General features: G+C 44.9%; 1 protein-coding gene across 1 annotated transcript in view; it reads left to right on the top strand.

The window, feature by feature from the left end:
• LOC124787942 (facilitated trehalose transporter Tret1-like) overlaps positions 1-20,777 on the top strand; it is a 63,959-nt gene that overhangs the window by 31,629 nt on the left and 11,553 nt on the right. The window contains exons 3-4 of the mRNA XM_047254938.1: positions 9,318-9,526; positions 18,430-18,708. Of these exons, the coding sequence (XP_047110894.1) occupies positions 9,318-9,526; positions 18,430-18,708 (488 nt within the window). The remainder of the gene's footprint in view (positions 1-9,317; positions 9,527-18,429; positions 18,709-20,777) is intronic.

A 20,777-nucleotide genomic window follows, 5' to 3' on the forward strand; every position in this document is an offset into this window, starting at 1 on the left:
GCTGCAACACGACATGGCATGGACTAATGACTGAAGAATTGCTGGAGGGAACTGACACCATTAATCCTGCAGGGCTGTCCATAAATCCGTAACACTACAAGGGGGTGGAGATCTCTTCTGAACAGCACGTTGCAAGGCATCCCAGATATGATCAATAATGTTCGTCTGGAGAGTTCGGTGGCCAGTGGAAGTGTTTAAAGTTCCTGGAGCCACTCTGGAGCAATTCTGAACGTTTGGGATGTCGCATTGTCCTGCTGGAGTTGCCAAAGTACATCGGAATGCAGAATGGGCATGAATGGATGCAGGTGATCAGACAGGATACTTACGTGCGTGTCACCTGTCAGGCGTATCTAGACCTATCAGGGGTCCCACATCACTCCAACTGCACATGCCCCACACTAGTACAAAGCCTCCATCAGCTTGAACAGTCCCCTCCTGATATGCAGGATCTGTGGATTCGTGAGGTTGTCTCCATACCCGTACACGTCCACCCGCTCGATACAATTTGAAGTGCCGGCCGGAGTGGCCGTGCGGTTCTAGGCGCTACAGTCCGGAGCCGAGCGACCGCTCCGGTCGCAGGTTCGAATCCTGCCTCGGACATGGATGTGTGTGATGTCCTTAGGTTAGTTAGATTTAATTAGTTCTAAGTTCTAGGTGACTGATGACCTCAGAAGTTAAGTCGCATAGTGCTCAGAGCCATTTGAACAATTTGAAGTGAGACTCATCCGACCAGGCAACAACAGTCATCAACAGTCCAATGTCGGTGTTGACGTGCCCAGACGAGGCGTAAACCTTTGTGTCGTGCAGTAATCAAGTGTGCACGACTGGGCCTTGGGCTCCGAAAGCCTATATCGATGATGTTTGGTTCAATCGTTCGCACGCTGACACTTGTTGATGTCTCCGCATTGAAATCTGCAGCAATGTGCGGAAGCATTGCACTTCTGTCACAATGAACGATTCTCTTCAGTCGTCGTTGGTCCCGTTCTCGCAGGATCTTTTCCCTGCCGCAGCGATGTCGGAGATTTGATGTTTTACCGGATTCCTGACATTCACCCTATACTCGTGAAACGGTCGTACAGAAAAATCCCCACTTCAGCACTTCATCGGTGCCTCGGAGATGCAGTGTCCCATCGCTCGTGCGCCGACTATAACATCACATTCAAACTCACTTAAATCTTGATAACCTGCCATTGTAGCAGCAGTAACCAACCTAAAAACTGCGCCAGACACTTTTGTCACAGGCGTTGCCGACCGCAACGCCGTATTCTGCCTGTTTTCCATATCTGTGTATTTGAGTACGCATGCCCGTACCAGTTTCTTTGGTGCTTCAGTGTATTATTAATCGGTAACTTAAAGAAATTAGTATGCGATGTGCTCCCAATAGTTTCCTGGCCGCAAAGCACTGATCGTTAATACGTATTTTGTATCGATTGTTCTGTTTCACACATCCGCCATCCTCAGCTACACCAAAGTTATGATTATGACATTGCTTAATGAAGCGTTGCTGACTTGTGTGTGTGAGCCGATGATTAATAACGGTAACTGTACTTGTACAGGGTGTTCGGAAATTCCCGTCACAAACTTCTAGAACTTGTTGTGTGGAGTGAATATGTAATATTCTGAATATGAATTCATGTCCGGAAACGTACCGTCTCCGTTCGACGGTTTTAGTTCAGATGTTTCCTATCCACTTCTGCTTGAGGAATTGAATTAGACGTGACGCAGCACAATTATTGGCGAACTGAGAAAAGACGAAACATCCATTTATCACTTAAGCACATCTGTTTGTATTAACACTCAAACATTAAGTTCTGTACGTGCGATATATTGTTTTTTAAGTAAATTCGTAATGTCAAAGTACTAATTCAAACCAATGTTCTTCTGTGATAAAGGGGTGTTTCGTTACGTTTCCTTTCGAACTGCTATCTAATAATTCTACTGCGTCAAGCCTAATTCCGTTCCTTAAGCAGAAGTGGATTAATAAAACATCTGAACTGAAACCGTCATAGCCGGCCGGGGTGGCCGAGCGGTTCTAGGCGCTACAGTCTGGAACCGCGAGACCGCTACGGTCGCCGGCTCGTATCCTGCCTCGGGCATAGATGTGTGTGATGTCCTTAGGTTAGTTAGGTTTAAGTAGTTCTAAGTTCTAGGGGACTGATGACCTCAGAAGTTAAGTCCCATAGTGCTCAGAGCCATTTGAACCATTTTTGAAACAGAAGACGAGAACAGGTACGTTTCCGGACGTAGGTTCCTATTCAGAATATTACATAGTCACGCCCTTTACATGTCCTGAAAGTTTGTAACGGGAATTTCCGAACACTTTGTATTTAAATGCATTATGCAATGTGAGACACGATAACAAATGTTTTGAATGTCACATTTCTCCTACTCATTGCGTAGTATTACAATAGCCTTAAATTAATTTAATATTAGCTGACAAATCCGGCACTGCCCGGATACTGATTTTGCCAGTTTTCTGTTACATATGAAAACAAAAAATGAACTACATTTGTAGCATAAATCGATGCAATTTCATTTCCATGTATTCGTGAAAACTCCTGTGAAATTATGAAACAGTCGAACAAAGACCTTTGCGTAATGTAAAATTGTATAAATACAGAATCGCCGACAGTTTCTGTACTCTGCACGTAACTGCTTCCTGTGTCTGCTACGGATTTTCTCAACGTCTCTATGGCAACGCCTTCTGATATCTCTATAGACGGCTACTGTTTTCGCTTACAGCCGCTTGTGCTTAGCAGTTGAAAGCTGTCAAAAGCGCTGCTAGGTGTCAGGGATTTTCTTAAGTTTGAGTCAACTGTAGGACTGTCTTAGTAATAAAAAATAAGTGTATTAAAGCTTCATTCATGATGTGGCGTTTTTTCACGCATCTCAGTGTCTATGATGTCATATCTCTTGAACTATATACGGCACAATGATACATTTGTGCAAGTACATTCAGCGGCAAACGTGGACACTGTCTGTGAAATATGTTGCGAATAGAGTTACTAACAAAGAAGTAATAACTGTAAAAGCCATTGATGATACGGCACTTTGTCATGTATCTCAGTGTTTATAGCGTCCTACCTCCTGAAATATGATAGGTACTATCCTCAGCGATTGTTGCCTGACAGTAAGGGACGTATGTACCAAGTTAGGTTGAATTTGTTCCAGTGGTTTAGGAGGAGATGTGGAATACCACGCACGCGCGCACAAATGCACCAATGCACACATTTTTATAATTTGTATGGATCCCCCTGCTACAAATATGACTGCATTTAAATATGACCATCTCTATAATGCACATTCATAAATACGTGATGCTTCCATTCTAAATTAATACCACAGCATTTTAACGGCTCAAGGCGCACACACCCGAGAGTTGTCAGTGCTGGAAGACAAACGGTAATAAGACATCCTCCAAACCCGCAGTGGCCGCGAAACTTGGCTGTCTGCCCCTGAAGTAAGCAACCATCTTTACTTAGCTGACCAACGTTCGCTGAAATCAAACACTTCTTAAAAAAATACTGTCTGTCTGAAAGTATTTTTGTTTCTTACTGGACGCGGAAACCATACACCTGAAAAGTTCTTAACGTTGACGTCTTTGGATTCGGCTGTTGGTTGCTAGACGGTGAGAACCGCGGGGGCCACAAATACTTGATTCCGACCGCATGCGGCCTGAGGGCCGCAGTTTGGCGACCACTGGCTTAGGGTAACCTCCAACGTCTACCATTCTTTTCGGTGTCGAGAAGAGGCCTCGTATTGTGTTAGGTTTTGCTTTTATTCTCGGTTTTATTTTTCCACGTTACCTGCACTCTTTCTCACTCCCTTCCTCCCTACCTTCCTCCCCTGCCTCATCTGCAGAATATTCAAAATTTCTAGGTGTATGCATTGATGAGGGGTTGAACCGTAAAAAACACACTGAAGATCTGCTGAAACGTTTGAGTTCAGCTAATTATGCTATCAGGGTCATTGCAAATTTTGGCGATATACATCTCAGTAAATTAGCTTACCACACCTATTTTCATTCTCTGCTTTCGTATGGCATCATATTCTGGGGTAACTAATCATTGAGTAAAAGTGTGTTCATTGCACAAAAGCGTGTAATCAGAACAATTACTGGAGCTCAGCCAAGATCATCCTGCAGACACTTATTTAAAGAGCTAGAGATCTTCACTGTAGCCTCACAATATACATATTAACTTATGAAATTTGTTATTAATAATCCGAACGAATTCAAAAGTAATAGCAGTGTACATGTCTAAAACACTAGGAGAAAGGATCATCTTCACTACTCAAGGTTAAATCTAACTTTGGGTCAGAAGGGGGTAAATTATGCAGCCACAAAAGTCTTTGGTCACTTAACTAATAGCATCAAAAGTCTGACAGATAGCCATATAGCATTTAAAAAGAAATTAAAAGAATTTCTTAATGGCAACTCCTTCTACTCATTAGACGAATTTTTGGACATAGTAAGTGGGTAATTTCCCCAACCCCCACCAAAAAAAGTCAAGTAATATTTTGTGTAATTTAATAACTTGTATGTACACCTTTTTTTAACCTGACACGTTCCACATCATTACGAAGTGTCGTAATCATGATCTATGGAACTAATCTAATCTCTACTCTCTAATTTTTCTACCTCTCTCCTGCCTCCCTCCCTTCCCCTCCGTCGCTACTCTATCCATGTCCCGTCCTCCATATCTCCCCCTGCGCCCCCTTCCCCCTCCTCTCTCTCTCTCTCTCTCTGTTACGCATGTTTGTACATTTCGTCTTCAGGTTTTTTAACAGTGTGTTAAACAGTGCCATCAGCTGATGCTGACTGCTGCGATCTGACATTCTGAGTTTCCAGAATTATAAAAGAGATCCCCCTGTCGCTCCTGCTAAGATTGGCGCCTGTCTCACAGCTTGCTGTTCTGACTGTGACCCAAGCATCAACTTCCTCTCGAACTTGGACATAATTAACATTGGTCCCTCTGTAAATCGCTGTGATTATGATCAGGCAAACAATAAAAGTGAAAAACATCTGGGGAAAATTGGTACCATTCCATGCTGGGTGCTTGGCACAGAAACCAGTTCTAATTTCTTGAAATAAGTCAGTCATGGTTGCAAATGGTTTTATTTATTCCTAACAAATAAATAGGTAAAATAATTTGCAATCAACACTTTCTTATTTGAAGAACATCTGGGGAGATTACAAATCTACATTTGAGTCGTCGGCTGGTCGCGGTTATACTTCCGAGCTATCATCGTAACATTTACAGAGTTGCTCCGAGAGCAAGCAGCAAGATACTTACACGGTTTGATTTTGAAAACCAGTAGCCTTCCCGAAACTTCTGAGGCTTCAACGCTCATAAACACTGCAACAACATGGTGCCTAAAATTTTGGTCCTAGTAACTCAGAGGCTGATTGTACCTATCGTAAAAGTGCACATTGACCTCTTCAGGGCAATCCAAAAACCGAGTCATTGACCGCTTTGAGTACTATTTACAACACCGGCACCCAAAGGAAACAACTGACAGACCTTTTATGGCCCACGTATCTCTGTCCTTTGCAGCTGTTCTGAAAGGACCTTCTTGCGACGGAAGATACCAGACGCTGGTGCATCCTGATGGTCAGTTTCGTACACAGATGTGCTTTTTAACGGAAATTTCCATCTTACCGATAACTAGTAACTTTCTGGTTTAGCTACGTAATGATTCGCAAAAAATTCAGAGATATTCCCTCCATACCTATGCATCATCATTCTCTATTTATCATCTCTGAGCCACCCTCGCGTCATACACAATACTGATATGTAAATTTTGCCACTCCTTAGTTACTGAACTTTCTGATTTAATTTTTAGCCTCAAGTATTTTATTTTTTCAGTGTAATCAATTCATAAAAATTATCGACAGCTTTAGGTAAAGCGAGAAACAGTAAAAATGAAAATATATAAAGATATACTGCTGTATGGCTCCGTGTTATTTACTTCACATCAAAAATAGTTATGCTTCCAGCATGCTCTGATAAAAACTGTCGTGGAGTTATTTGACCACGTTTGTACTTTTTTTTAATCCTATTTGATTTTAATGATAACCACATGATATCTGTCTTCTGTTCAACGGTAAGTTGAATTATTTTAATGTTATACAGGGTGTGTCTGCTAAGAGTGGTCAGGCGCATTTTCTCTGGTGGCTCAGCAGATATTTTCAGTTCCATTTTTGCAGTGACTAGCTGTATTCGGCCCAAACAAATAGTACTTATCTTTCATGCGATGCCCAGCGTCGACGGAAAGCATCAGTTTGTTTCCTGTTACAAACAAATTGTGTTTAAACCGGAATTTTACGTGCCCATTCCATAGAGCTGTCCCATATTAGTCTTGTGCGACATTTGTTATATCCGCGCACGGGGTTCCGGGTTTGATTCCCGGCGGGGTCAGGGATTTTCCCTGCCTCGAGATGACTGGGTGTTGTTGTGTCGTCTTCATCATCGTCATTCATCCCCATTACGGTCGGAGGAAGGCAATGTCAAACCACCTCCACTAGCACCTTGCCTAGTCGGCGGTGCGGGTCTCCCGCATCGTCCCCTACGCTCCTCGGAGTATGGGACCTCATCATCATCATTAACAAGGACAGTAAAACTCGAAGAATAGCAAGTACTGAAGCAGCGACAGCTGTACTCTGGACCAAATTGGGGAGCACTCTATCGATTGGGCACGAAAAATTCCAATTAGGAAAATAATTTTGTTTGTAATGGGAAACAAACCGATGCTTTCTCTTGAAGCTGGGCGCAGTACAAAACACGTGACGAGAACTGACTGTTTTTGACTGACTCGAGCTATACAATGAAACACCACAGAATGAGCCTGACGACTGTTAGGAGAGACAACCGGTATATGTTGCTACAGTGCCACACCCTGCATACGGATCTGCTGTTTTCATTTTAGCACATGAACTTCACGTCTGCAATCGTTATTTACTAGGTCATTCGACGGAAATATCGCATGATATTTATATGTTACGATTTTTTGGTGGGGAATTGTGTTAAGTGTTGATGGGCATAGTTATGCACTCCCCACCCGCCGCCCACCCCCTGCCTAATGAGAAAGTGTCACAAAAATAAATTTGAAAGAGTTCCTGTCCCCAGTTCCAATCATGGTTTCAAAAATGTTTCCTTTGGTTGTAAGATGAAAGGAAATCCCTTCAAAAATTTTCAAAATTGGGGTCCCCTATGGCCATTACCAGATTGACATAGAGATTGAAATGCAAAAGAAAGTATTTTTCAGTGTTGTGTGGATTTTAGCAAGCTGCAAACGTAGCAAAATTTCTGAACTGATGTAAGTAACTGAGTCACGTGTTTACACTGAGGTGACAAAAACCATGAGACAGCGATATGCATATGTAGTATCGCGTACATAGGGTATAAAAGGGCAGCGGAACTGTCATTTGTATTTAAGTGATTAATGTAAAAAGGTTTCCGACGGGATTGTGGGCGCACGACTGGAAATATCATGCTTTGAACGCAGAACGGTAGTTGGCGATGGAGACATGAGACATTCCATTCCACAAATTGTTAGGTAATTCAGTATTCAGAGATCCATAATGTGAACAGTGTACCGAGAATAACAAATTTCAGTCATTACATCTCGCTGGGGACAACGCAGTGGCCGCCGGTCTTCTACCAAGAGCAGCGGCGTTTGCGTCGAGTTGTCAGTGCTGTCAACAAGCAACACTGCGTGAAATAGCCGCACAAATAAATGAGGGACCTACGACGAACGTATCTGTTACAAAAGTATGTCTAAATTTAGCGTTAATGTACAACGGCAGCAGACGACCGATATGAGTGTCTTCGCTAACAAAATGCATCGCCTGCAGCGACTCTCCTGAGCTCGTGCCCATATCGATTGGACGCTAGGCGACTGGAAAACTGTGACCTGGTCAGATAAGCCCCGATTTCAGTTGGTAAGAGCTGACGGTAGGGTTCGAGTGTGGCGCAGACCCCACGAGGCCGTGGACCCAAGTTGTCAACAAGGCACTGTGCAAGCTTGTGCTAGCCCCACAATGGTATGGGCCGTGATTACGTGGAATGGACTGGGTGCTATGGATGTTCGGATACTTGGAGACCATCGGCAGCCGTACATGGACGTCATGTTCCCAAACAACGATGGAATTTTTATGGATCAAATGGTTCAAATAGCTCTAAGCACTATGGTATTTATCTGAGGTCATCAGTGCCCTAGACTTAGAACTACTTAACCTAACTAACGTAAAGACATCACAAACATCCATGCCCAAGGCAGGATTTTAACCTGCGACCATAGCAGCAGCGCGGTTCTGGACTGAAGCCACTAGAACCGCACGGCCACAGCGGCTGGCTTTTATGGATCACAATGGGCCATGTCATAAGGGCACAATTATTCGCGATTGGTTTGAAGAACTATCTGGACAATCCGAGCGAATGATTTGGCCACCCACGTCACCAGATATGAATTTCATTGAACATTTACGAGAGATAATCGAGAGGTAACTTCGTGCACAACATCCTGCATCGACAACACTTACAGAATTATTGCTGCAGTGGTAAAAACGGTTCCCGTCAGAAGTTAAGCGCCGTCGGACTTGGCTAGCACTTGATTGGGTCACCGTCTGGGTCTGCCGAGTGTTATTGGCAAGTGGGGGGCACTCAGCCCTTGTGAGGCCAATTGAGAAGCTACTTGGCTTAGAAGAAGCGGCACTGGTCACGAAAACTGACAGCGGCTAGGAGAGCGGTGTGCTGACCAAATGCGCCTCCTTATCAGCATACGGTGATGCCTAAGGGGTGAGGATGATACGGCGGCCGGACGGCACAGTTGGGCCTTCAAAGCTTGTTCGGACGGAGACAGCATGGCTCAATATTTCTGTTGGGGATTTCCAATGACTTCTGTAGGGGGGCACGTCCAGCCGCTGCACTACGCCGGGCATAAGGAGATCCCACACGATATTAGGAGATATGCCGTAATTTATGTCGCTTCAGTGTATAATTTCTGGTTTAACTTCATACTATTCATAAGTTTTATTATTGTACTTACGTCCAGGTAGTTTGATATTGCCGTAGGGGGAGGAAATTAGCTAATAGTAAATAAATAAATAGTGTTAATTTCAAATAAAATAAAACTGCGCAGGAAAATACTCTTTTTAAAAACGTTATTAGTTAAGTATTTAATATTAGAATCTGTATAGTGACAGCTGAAATGATTTTTTTCGTCGATCCATAATCAGACCTGTTAGCTTTTTTTCCTTGATTATCTTCTTATTTGGGAAGCCGTGTATTAGAGTGTGTGCCGTGTGCCTGCCGCAGCGAGCATGCATTCGGCGGCGACTCCGCTGGGGTCGCTGTGCAGCTCCTACCTGTCTGAGCAGGTGGGCCGCCGCACCACGCTGCAGCTCACGGCGCTGCCCTTCCTAGTCGGCTGGCTGCTGCTCGCCTTCGCCCAGAGCTACACCGTCGTCATCGTCGGAAGGATCCTCTGTGGCATCGCCGTCGGCATCTCCGCCTCGCCCTGTCAGGTAACAACCTCTCAATTCCTTTCTGCCCCTGTTCAGAAATTGTTACAGTTGCCTAGTACACTGAGCTGACAAGTCATGAAATAGCGATATGAACATATACAGATGTCGGTACTATCGCGTACACAAGGTACAAAAGGACAATGCATTGGCGGAACTGTCATTTGTACTCAGATGATTCATGTGGAAAGGTTTTCGGCGTGGTTATGGCCGCAAGACAGGAATTAAGACTTTGAACGCGCTATGGTAGTTGAAGCTAGACGCACAGGACATCTGTTTCGATTATCGTTAGCAAATTCAATATTTCCAGATCCAGAATCTCGAATGTGTCGAGAATACCACATTTCAGGCATTACCTCTCGCCACGGACAACGCTGTGACCGATGGCTTTCACATAACGACCGAGAACAGCGGCGTTTCCGTAGAGTTGTCAGTACTAACAGATAAGAAGAATTGCGTGAAATAACTGCATCCGTTACCACAATGCGGCGAAATTTGGCCGTGCCTTCGCTAACAGCACGACATCGCCTGCAGCGCGTGTCCTAGGCTCGTGACCGTATCGGATGGACTCTAGACGACTGGAAAACAATGGTGTGGTCAGATGAGTCCCTGTTAAGGTTAGTGTGGTGCTGCTCCTATGAAGCCATGGATCCAAGTTGTCAACAAGGGACTCTGCGAGCTGGTGGTGGCTCCATAATGGTGTGAGCTTTTATGCGGAATGGACTAGGTCCTGTCGTCCGGCTGGCCGCTGTGGTCGAGCGGTTCTAGGCGCTTCAGTCTGGAACGGCGCGACCGCTACGGTCGCACGTTCGAATCCTGCCTCGTGCACGGATAAGTGTGATGTCCTTAGGTTAGTTAGGTTTAAGTAGTTCTGTTCTAGGGGACTGATGACCTCAGATGTTAAGTCCCACAGTGCTCAGAGCCATTTGAACTTCTCGTCCAACTGAACCGATCATTGACTGGAAACTGATACGTTCGCCTCCTTGGGATCATTTGCTCTCATTGATGGACTTACGTTCACAAACAACGATCGAATTTTTATGAACGACAGTGCGCTAGCTGCTCGCTAAGGTCTGAGGAACATTCTGGACAATTCGAGCGAATGAGTTAGCTACCTAAATCCCCCGACATGAATCCTATCGAACATTTATGGGACAGAACGGAGAGGTGAGTTCATGCATAAAATCCTGCACCGGCAACACTTTCGCAGTTATGGTAGGCTATAGGGGGAACATGGCCCAGTATTTCTGCAAAGGCCTTCCCACGACTTGAATCCATGCCACGTCGAGTTGCTGTGTTACCCGGGCACGATATTAGGAAGTATTCCGTGACTTTTGTCAGCTCACTGTACCTGCCAGTACTCTCTTTTGCCAACTGGACCTTTATCACTGTTTCGTTATCGTTACGCACTGACAACTTAGTACATTGCAGATAACTGTTCTCCCAGCGTTTTATTTCTCTTTCTTTGGATCACCTAACACCCTTTTACTGAAATCCAGTTTCCTATTAATGTTTACGACATTTAGATAGCAGTGCTATTGAGCTGTTCTACTGTCACCCACTAAACAACACACCTTGTTGAGGAATATCAGAACTGATATGCAGTTCGATTAAAGACTTCCAAGCAAACAGAGCTCTTCAGTCGTTCTTAGTGAAGAGAAGACGGAATAAAAGGCAGTCTTGCATATCTCAAGTAAGCATAATAAGACTGCTACTGGTCACACTATACAAATGGCAAGACAGATAACGTTTTTAGCTCTTCTCAGGCTGCTTCTAGACGAAGTAGTCCGTAGGCCAACACTCATTGAAATGAAAATGGTCGATGGATTCCATTTGGACGGACAAAGTACGAAGTAAAACACTTGCATGAGTAATACTCATAACAGTGGTTGTCGTCTCGAAATGTTTTATTTTATCCCTGCCTCAGAGCCTCCGTGGCGTCACGCAAAATCACACTCGTGGCTACAGACAGAATCCACAGTCCGTTAGCGATGTCTGGTGAACGAGACAAATTATGCGTCGCACTGCTTCACAGACGTTATCAGAAACGTTTACTGGCAGTCTCAACACCGCCACACTACCCGCTCAGTCTAAGGATCGCCTGCCTCGCGGCGAGCCAGGATTAAACTTCTTAGAATCTGCAGTCAATCATTAGAAAGTATTATAGCTACCTAACTACTTTCCGGTAAGATTCCCAGATCCGAAACTTGAACACGATCACCGCCAGCAAATTCAATACACGGCTACCATCTGGCTCCTAGCAGCTTCCGTCGATAATCAGCATGACCACAAAGCGGTAATACAGTTCAGCGTCAATAAGAGAGAAACTCTCATAAACTCGCCACATTCAGATTTGTACGAAAACGAATATAATTTTTTGCCTTCAAAGAAAACCTTGCCAAGTCTGTTTCCTTCACTACACACCACCGTCCCACTATCTACTATAGTTCAAATGGCTCTGAGCACTATGGGACTTAACATCTGTGGTCATCAGTTCCCTAGAACGTATAACTACTTAAACCTAACTAACCTAAGGACATCACACACATCTATGCCCGAGACAGTATTCGAACCTGCAACCGTAGCGGTCGCGCGGTTCCAGACTGAACCGCTCGGCCACATCGGCCGGCCTACTATAGTTCAATCGTCGTAAGTTGATCCCTGACACTTGAAGTGAGTTGGGCACGGCAGCTTCGAGGGCCTACCTCAGCCAATAACGTAACTCGATTTTGCAAACGTCTTATCACAGCTTTGCAGACGGATACTGTTTTCGCCTGCATCCGTTAGCGCTTCACAGCTGCAAGCTGGCAGCGGCGCTAAGAGCTGTCAGGGATGTTCTTATGACATTTCGACTATAGGCACCACAATGTACAGTGCGGTCGCTGCCTATGGAGCATCTGTAAACTCAGTGGCAACGCTCGTCTAGAAAACCGGGAAAGAGTCCGCTCGAAATCCACGTCCTCACGGTAGTGCACTTTGCGACTGTCAATTCTCCTTACTTCTTGCACTAACACCGTTCATCACGAAGGATTACCTTCTCCCGACGTCTGAGAATACGGTAACACCACCTGCGCACCAGACGCTACACGACTTCTGCAGCCCAAGAGAACTGCCAGCCGACTTCGCGAGATTCAAACCGCTCTATTAACATTTAGGATTCCCACCCAGTCAGCAGTAGAATGTAGGCATGTTGATTAGCAGACTCCTGCTCCTGTTTACACTGACGTGACAAGTCATCGGATACCTTCTAATATCGTGCCTGACCTTCTTTTGCCCGGCATAGGGCAGAAGTTCGATATGCCATGGACTCAACAAGTCGTTGGAATACCCCTGCAGAAATATTGAGCCATATTGCCGTTATACCCATCTATAATTGCGAAATTGTTGCCGGTGCAGAAATTAGTGCACGATCTGACCTCTCGATTATGTCTCATAAATGTTTGATGGAATTCATGTTGGGCGATCTGGGTGACCAAATCATTCGCTCGAATTGTCAAGAATGCGCCATGCATTGTCATCCATAAAAATTCCATAGTTGTTTGGGAACATAAAGTCCACGAATGGCTAAAAATGTCTGCATGTAGCCGAACATAAGCATGATTGGTTCGATTGGAACAGAGGATCCATTCCATTCCATGTAAACACAGTCCACCCCACTATAGAGCCACCACCAGCTTGCACAGTGCCTTGTTGACAATTTGGGTCTATGGCTACGTAGGGTCTGCGCCACTCTCGAACCCTACCATCAGTTCTTACCAACTGAAATCGGGTCTCATCTGACCAGGTCACTGTTTTCCAGTCGTCTAGGGTCCAAGCGATACGGTCACAAGCTTAGGGGAGGCGCTGCATGCCATGTCGTGCTGTTAGCAAAAGCACTTGCGACGATCGTCTGCTACCATTACCCATTAACGTCATATTTCGCCGCTCTGTCCTAACGGATAAGTTCGTCGTACGTCCCACATTGATTTGTGCGGTTATTTCATGTAGTGCTGCTTGTCTGTCATCACTTCTAACTGTACGCAAACACCGCTGCTCTCGGTCGTTAAGTGAAGGCCGTCGGCCACTGCGTTGACCGTGGTGAGAGGTAATGCCTGAAGTTTGGTATTCTCACCACATCCTTGACACTGTGAATTTCGGAATACTGAATTCCCTAACGATTTCCGAAACAGAATGTCCCCTGCGTCTAGCTCCAACTGTCATTGTGCGTTCAAAGTCTGTTATCCCAGTCGTGTATCCATAACCACGTCGGAAACGTTTTCACATGAATCACCCGAGCTCAAATGACATCTCAGCCAATGCACTGCCAATTTTTACCTTGTGTACGAGATAGTACCGCTGTCTGTATATGTGCATCTCGCTATCCCGTGACTGTCACCTCTGCTTCCGGGCAGGACTACTAGACGTTTCTCAGCAACGGATGCTGGAAAACACCGGTCATCATGGGCAATCCCTCAATCCTCGTCCAGTCTCTTAACCAGGATCACTAGCAATTTACACATTAAATGTATTCGCATTTGCAAATATGGACATCATCAGCTGTATAATACAATTACAATAAAATTTTGTACCAGACAGGGATTCGAAACCGAATCTCCCGCTTATTGCGAGCGGTAGCGTGTCCGAAGTAACATTGTATCGTAATTCGGAATAGCACAGGCATTGCAATATTTATCCGCCGACACCGGGCAAGCGACTTGAAAGTAAAATGTCTCCCCTGTACGGCAACGTACATAATGGATATAAGAGTACAGATTGTTGACAGGTGGTTGACGACATACGGAAGGTTGGGTGAGACCGTGAGTCGTGCTCGGGTAGCCAAGTGGTAAGGTACCGCTAGCGATAAGCGAGAAATCCGTGTTCGAGACCCGGTCCGGCACAAATTTTCTTTGTCATTCCACTATACTACTGATGGTTGTCCATATTCGCAACTGTTAATAAATTTCATAACGGCTGTAGCTGCCCCAGTGCCTGTCCCTTTGGGCATGCACTTGTCCGAAGGAACATTGCATTGTAATTCAGAGTAACTCAGGCATTGCAGATTCGTGTCATACTAACCATTTAGGTTCACCCATTAACTCTAGCCTGAAGATAGGCGCCTTCCCCAAGAAACAGCAGATAGTAACTACAAGAAATGCAGACAGGTCTGGTGCAGAAATTTGTTACAGTCAGAACAGACTATATCATCTGTGAAGAAGTTGGTTGTTCGCATCAGCATCAATTTTAGATATTCTTCTTGAACATAAACTTAAAAACTTATTTTCATCCACATTTACCAAAGAGTCGGGAACTTCAGAAACAGTAAATGTCACTTCCAAAATATCCAGCTCTCTAATAGCAAATGAAGCAATCGAAAGGTAATATAAACATCTAAAAAATAAGGTTGACAGGATATGCAAAATGGCTAAACAGGAATGTAAGGGTATAGAACCAAATATAACTAGGAGAGATACTGCTTACAAGAAAACTAAAAACACGTTTGGAAGATGAAAAGCAGCTGTACGAAGCTCAGACAGAAAACCAGCTCTAAGCAAAGACGGGAGAGGGGAAAAATGGAAGGAGTGTACAGAGCGTCTATACAAGGGAAAAGTACTTGAAGGCAATATCGTGGAAAGTATAGAGGAAATAGTTGATATGACGGGACACGTGGTACTGCGAGAAGAATTTGTCATAGGACTGAAACACCTATGTCGAAACAAGGGGCCTGGAGTAAACGACATTCCTTCAGAACTATTGATATCCATGGGAGAGCCAGACATGACAATACTATTCCACCTAGTATGCAATGCGTATGAGGCAGGCGAAATACCCTCAGACTCAAAAAAGAATGTAATTATTTCAATTCAAAAGAAAGCAGGTGTTAACACGTGTGAATATTACCGAACTATCAGTTTAATAAGTCATAGTTGCCAAACACTAACACGAGTACTTTACAGAAGAATGGAAAACTGATAGAAGCTGACCTCGGGGAAGATGAGTTTTGATTCCAAAGAAATGTAGGAACACGCGAGGCAATACTGACTCTACGACTCCTCATAGAACATAGGTTAAGCCTACGTTCATAGCCTTTGTAGACCTAGCGAAAGCTTTTGACAGCGTTGACTGGAATACTCTTTCAAATTCTAAAGGTGGCAGGGCTAAAATACAGGCAGCGAAAAGCTGTTTACAATTTGTACAGAAACCAGACGGCAGTCATGCGAGTCGAGGGGCATGAAAGGGAAGCAGTGGTTGAGAAGAGAGTGACACAGTTTTTTAGCCTGTGCTCGATGTTATTCAATGTGTGCAGTGAACAAGTAGTAAAGGAAATCAATGAAAAATTTGGAGTAGAAATTAAAGTCCAGGGAGAAAAAAAATAAAAACTTTGAGGTTTGCCAGTGACATTGTGATTCTGTCGAGACAGCAAAGGACCTGGAAGAGCAGTTGAACGGAATGGACAGTGTCTTAAGAAGAGTATATAAGATGAAAATCAACAAAAGCAAAATGAGGATAATGGAAAGTAGTCGAATTAAATCGGGCTATGCTGAGGGTATTAGGTTTGAAAATGCCACTAAGAAGCAGTAGACGAATTTTGCTAGTTGACATTCAATTAACTGATAATGGCCGAGGTAGGGATGAAATAAAATGTAGAATGGCAATAGGAAGAGAAGCATTTCTGAAGAAGAAAACTTCATTAGGGTGGAATATAGATTTAAATGTTAGGAAATCTTTTGTGGAGCGATTTATATGGAGTGTAGTCTTATATGGAAGTGAGACATGTTCGTTAAATAGTTCAGACAAGAAGAGGAGGAAAGCTTTTGAAATGTGGTGCTACAGGAGGATTCTAAAGACTAGATGTGTAGGTCATGTAACGAATGAGGGGGTATTAATTAGAATTGGGGAGGAAAGAAACTTGTAATAGCTTGACTCAAAGAAGGGATCGGTTAATAAGACACATTCTGAGATATCAAGGGATCGCCAGTTTATTTTTGGAGGGAAGTGTGGGGTAAAAATTGTAGAGAGAAACCAAGATATTAATATAGTGAGTTCAAAAGTATGTAGGTTGCAGTAGTTAATAGGAGATGAAGAAGCTTGCACAGAATAGGGTGAAGAGCTGCGTCAGACCAGTCTTCGAACTGAAGAGCACAACTATGACAGAATGGGAGTGACAGCCAACAGAACTAGTTATGTCACTTCACAGGAGCAGCTGGGCGTTACTACAGGGTGAGTCAAAAATGACTTTACAGCTTTTGAATGATATAGAAATCTTTGAGGTAACTTACATTATCGGTATGTGTGTCATATCGTAGCAGATAACTTCAAGCTTCACGTAAGTGTCAAGTGTTATTTGGTTCGATGTGATTACCATTTCTGATGCGGCAAGCATCCCACAGGTAATCAATTTCTTCCCAGCAACTCAGGCGTAAATTGTGCAACGGCAGTGTTGATTAGATTTTTCAGGTTGGTTAAACAGTTTGATAGTGGAGGAACATACACATGAAGTGCAAATGGCTCTGAGCACTATGGGACTAAACATCTGTGGTCATCAGTACCCTAGAACTTAGAACTACTTAAACCTAACTAACCTAAGGACATCACACACATCCATGCCCGAGGCAGGATTCGAACCTGCGACCGCAGCAGTCGCGCGGTTCCGGACTGAGCGCCTAGAACCGCTAGACCACCGCGGCCGGCTACATACACATGATCTTTAATGAAACCACAGAGAAAGAAATCCATTGGTGTCAAGTCTGGGGAACGAGGTGACCAAGCGATTGGTCTTTCACTGCGATTATCGAGGAAACCTCGAACTTGCTGGTAATAAACCGCGCCATCTCCATCATCTTCACCGATCTGTGGGATGAAAAAGTTTTAAAGCACATCCAGATACACAATACTAGTGATAATTTTCTCCACGAAGAAGAAAGGACTATATAGTTTCAATTTGCTAAGGTCACAAAGCACATTAACTTTGGGGCTTTCACGAACATGTTCCAAGTTTGTATGCGGATTTTCGCTGCCCCATATTCTGCGGTCGTGGGTGTCCAGCATGTTACTGAAATGAAATGTCGACTCGTCGCTGAAGATTATTGGGTTCAGGAATGTCTCATCCTCTGTGTGATGCAACATTTTCACGCGTAATACCATGACCAACCTTATCTGCATTACTGCTGTGTTGTGCCTTTGTGAATCCGTATGGTTTGAGGTGTAAACGTGTATGTAGTACCCGCCAAACAGCCTTTTATGTAATTTCAGTCTTGCAAGATGCACGTCGCGCTGATTTTTGTGGACCGCGGGGAAAGCTCTCGCTAACCTGTTCGACATAATCGTGAACACATGGGCGACGTGACGATTTATCATATCTCAGTGAACAACCCGTCTCAACGAACTTCTTGTGCCAAGAGTAATGTTTAGGCCTGCTTGGAGGTTCTTTCGTATATTCGGCGCGAAATTTACGCCAACAGTTGTTGCAAATTCGTTTCATGAAACCAAAACACACAGCATATAAACTCCGCACCAGTGAAAACAGCCATTTGAACCGTACGCTGCACAGGTGCTCCTGGTGACGGAATGGGGTACCGATCCACTATGTGATTCAAACTTGAGGCCGTTTGCTACAATACCGTTTGCTACCGAACCTATACGTTATCTCAATAAATTTCTGTAAGTCCTTTCTGACTCACTCTGTATATTCCCTATCAAATGGTTTGTTGTAGCTGAGTATTATTTTCTAGCGTGCTTTCTCTCTCTCTCTCTCTCTCTCTCTCTCTCTCTCTCTCTCTCTCTCTCTGTGTGTGTGTGTGTGTGTGTGTGTGTGTGTGTGTGTGTGTGTAGTAGTAGTAGTAGTCAGTTTTTTACACCTTTGGGTGACGAATATATCACGAATGCTACACAGAGCAGAGACGGAAACCATGTGCTACTGTGTACTGCAGGTGTTTTTGGGCGAGCTGGCCGAGGTAGATATCCGTGGGCTGTTGGCGGGCGTGCCGATGCTGAGCTACTCGCTGGGCATCTTGCTGGTGTACGCTCTGGGCGCGTGCCTGGACTGGCACGTGGTGGCCGGCACGGGGCCCGTGCTGCCGCTGCTCGCTGTCGTCGCGCTCTGCTTCATCCCCAGGAGCCCCGTCTGGCTGGTGCGCCAGGGCCGCTTCGACGACGCCAAGAAGGCGCTCGCCTGGTTCCGCGGCTCCACGTCGGAGACCAGCCATCAGGTGAGTAGACGCTTCTGCACCCACTAGGCTGCCTGGTCAAAAGAGTTGCACAGTTATTGGGACTTTTGGTGGTCCCTGCTCGACAACTTGTCTGAAGGCGTCTGTTTAGAGTTCACGAACCGGTGGCTGTCTGATGTTCCGTTTCCCCGGCTCGAGTGGATGCCACAGTCAAAGGATTATCCTGTGTTGCTCATAGTGGACTGAAGTCGAGCGCACAGATGGTGGTTTGCCTGAGGGTCATTTTTGGAAATTTGTGGCAAGGCCTTATGGGACCAAACTTCTAGGGTCATCGGTCCCTAAGCTTACACACCACTTGATCTAACTTAAACAACACAAACAACAATGCCCGAGAGAGGTTGGCCGTTCGGCTACCCCACGCGGTCTTGAGGGTCATCCGGGGTCATTATGGATCTGTCTTCAGACGTGCCACCTGTACTTATAGATCTCTGAAAGGCAAAAATCCAAAACTTGTGTACCCTGAAGCAATTCATTTTCTTGCACAAGTTTCTTGCAGATTTTCATGGCTTGTCGGAATAAAAGCTAAGATACTCACTAACCACAGGTAGAACTTGAGTTTTGCGAATCTTATACAATGTTCCACATTACTGAATGTTCAGCACAGCCGATTTCTTCTTGGTACCATTCTGTAATCCTAGAGTATATCCGCTCCTGCTCAGGTGAGTCCTTCGTTATCTGTAGCGACTCCCTGAGCGGTTTACGAGCTATCGACCAGTGTTTCCCTCGCTCTCGTCTAGTGATGGCTATCCATGAGACCCTCCATACCCTTGCCCGTTGCGGCCGCTCTGTGGTCTTTGTGTTGACCCCTGGTCATGTCGGCATCCCGGGCAATGAACATGTTGACCGCCTGGCCAAACAGGCCACCAGTAAACCAACTCTGGACATTGGCCTCCCTGAGACTGATTTGCGAGCAGTCTCATGCCGCAAAGTTTTCGCGCTTTGGGACGCTGAATGGCGCGATTTGATCACACCCAATAAACTCCGTGCTATCAAGGAGACGACGACTGTGTGGCGGTCATCCATGCGAGCCACTCACAGAGACTCAGTTGTCCTTTGTCGGCTCCGCATTGGCCACACCCGGCTGACGCACAGATATTTACTGCGCTGTGAGGACCCGCCTCTATGTCGCTGCGGGGCGGCTTTGACGGTGGTCCACATTTTGTTAGCCTGTCTCCTTTTAGCTGTGCTCAGGCAGACATTTGCGCTGCCTGATACGCTCCCTGCCCTTTTAACAGATGACACTGCCATGGCCGGCTCAGTTTTGCGTTTTATTCGGGCAGGGGGCTTTTATCACTTTAAGTGTTTGTCATTTTTTTTGTTGAGTCTGGCCTTTGGCCTATGATTTTAGACTGAGTTTTTAGTGTGTTTCTCGGTGCTTGGCTTTTCCTTTTTTGTCTCTATGATCGGCCAACCACTGTCACACTCTGTGTGATTTTAATTCCTTTTGTCTGGTCTCTGTCTAAGTCTTTCTTGCCCTGCGTCGTCTGTTGTCTTTTCCATTGTTCGTTTTTATTCTGTTTGGGTGTTTGAAGTTTTGGAAAAAGGAACCGATGACCGTAGCAGTCTGGTCCCTTCAATCCCACAAACCAACCATTCTGTAATTTTGTTTGTGTTCCGCATCTTGGTTTTAGCGTATCTTTTTGTCATTCCGATGTACACTTTGCTGCAAGTACATGATATCCAGGAAGCCTTTGATACTGTGAGTGGGTCCTGTTCGTCTTTGATCAACCTGTCTCTCTCACTGATTTTCTTACTTGGTCGATATACTGTCATTGTGTCTTTTGCGAGTATAAAACCGAGTCTGTTCGACGTCTTGGGTATGTATGACAAGAAGATCGTTCCTGGGACTTTTTCGAGATCTCATTCATCGGATGTTGCGATCTAGGACGTTTTCAGTACTGTTCGTGAAAAGTCCACCGTTCCTCAGAGAGGATCGTTATCTTTTGTGTAAGAGGTACCACGTCTCAGATATTCCTCTCATGCATGTAACAAGGATATTGATCATGAGGCCTCTTTCCAACTATGATGGTTCGAGAGCTTATGTAAATAAC

The sequence above is a fragment of the Schistocerca piceifrons genome, chromosome 3 (assembly GCF_021461385.2).
Source record: "Schistocerca piceifrons isolate TAMUIC-IGC-003096 chromosome 3, iqSchPice1.1, whole genome shotgun sequence".
NCBI classification, from domain to species: Eukaryota; Metazoa; Arthropoda; class Insecta; order Orthoptera; family Acrididae; genus Schistocerca; species Schistocerca piceifrons.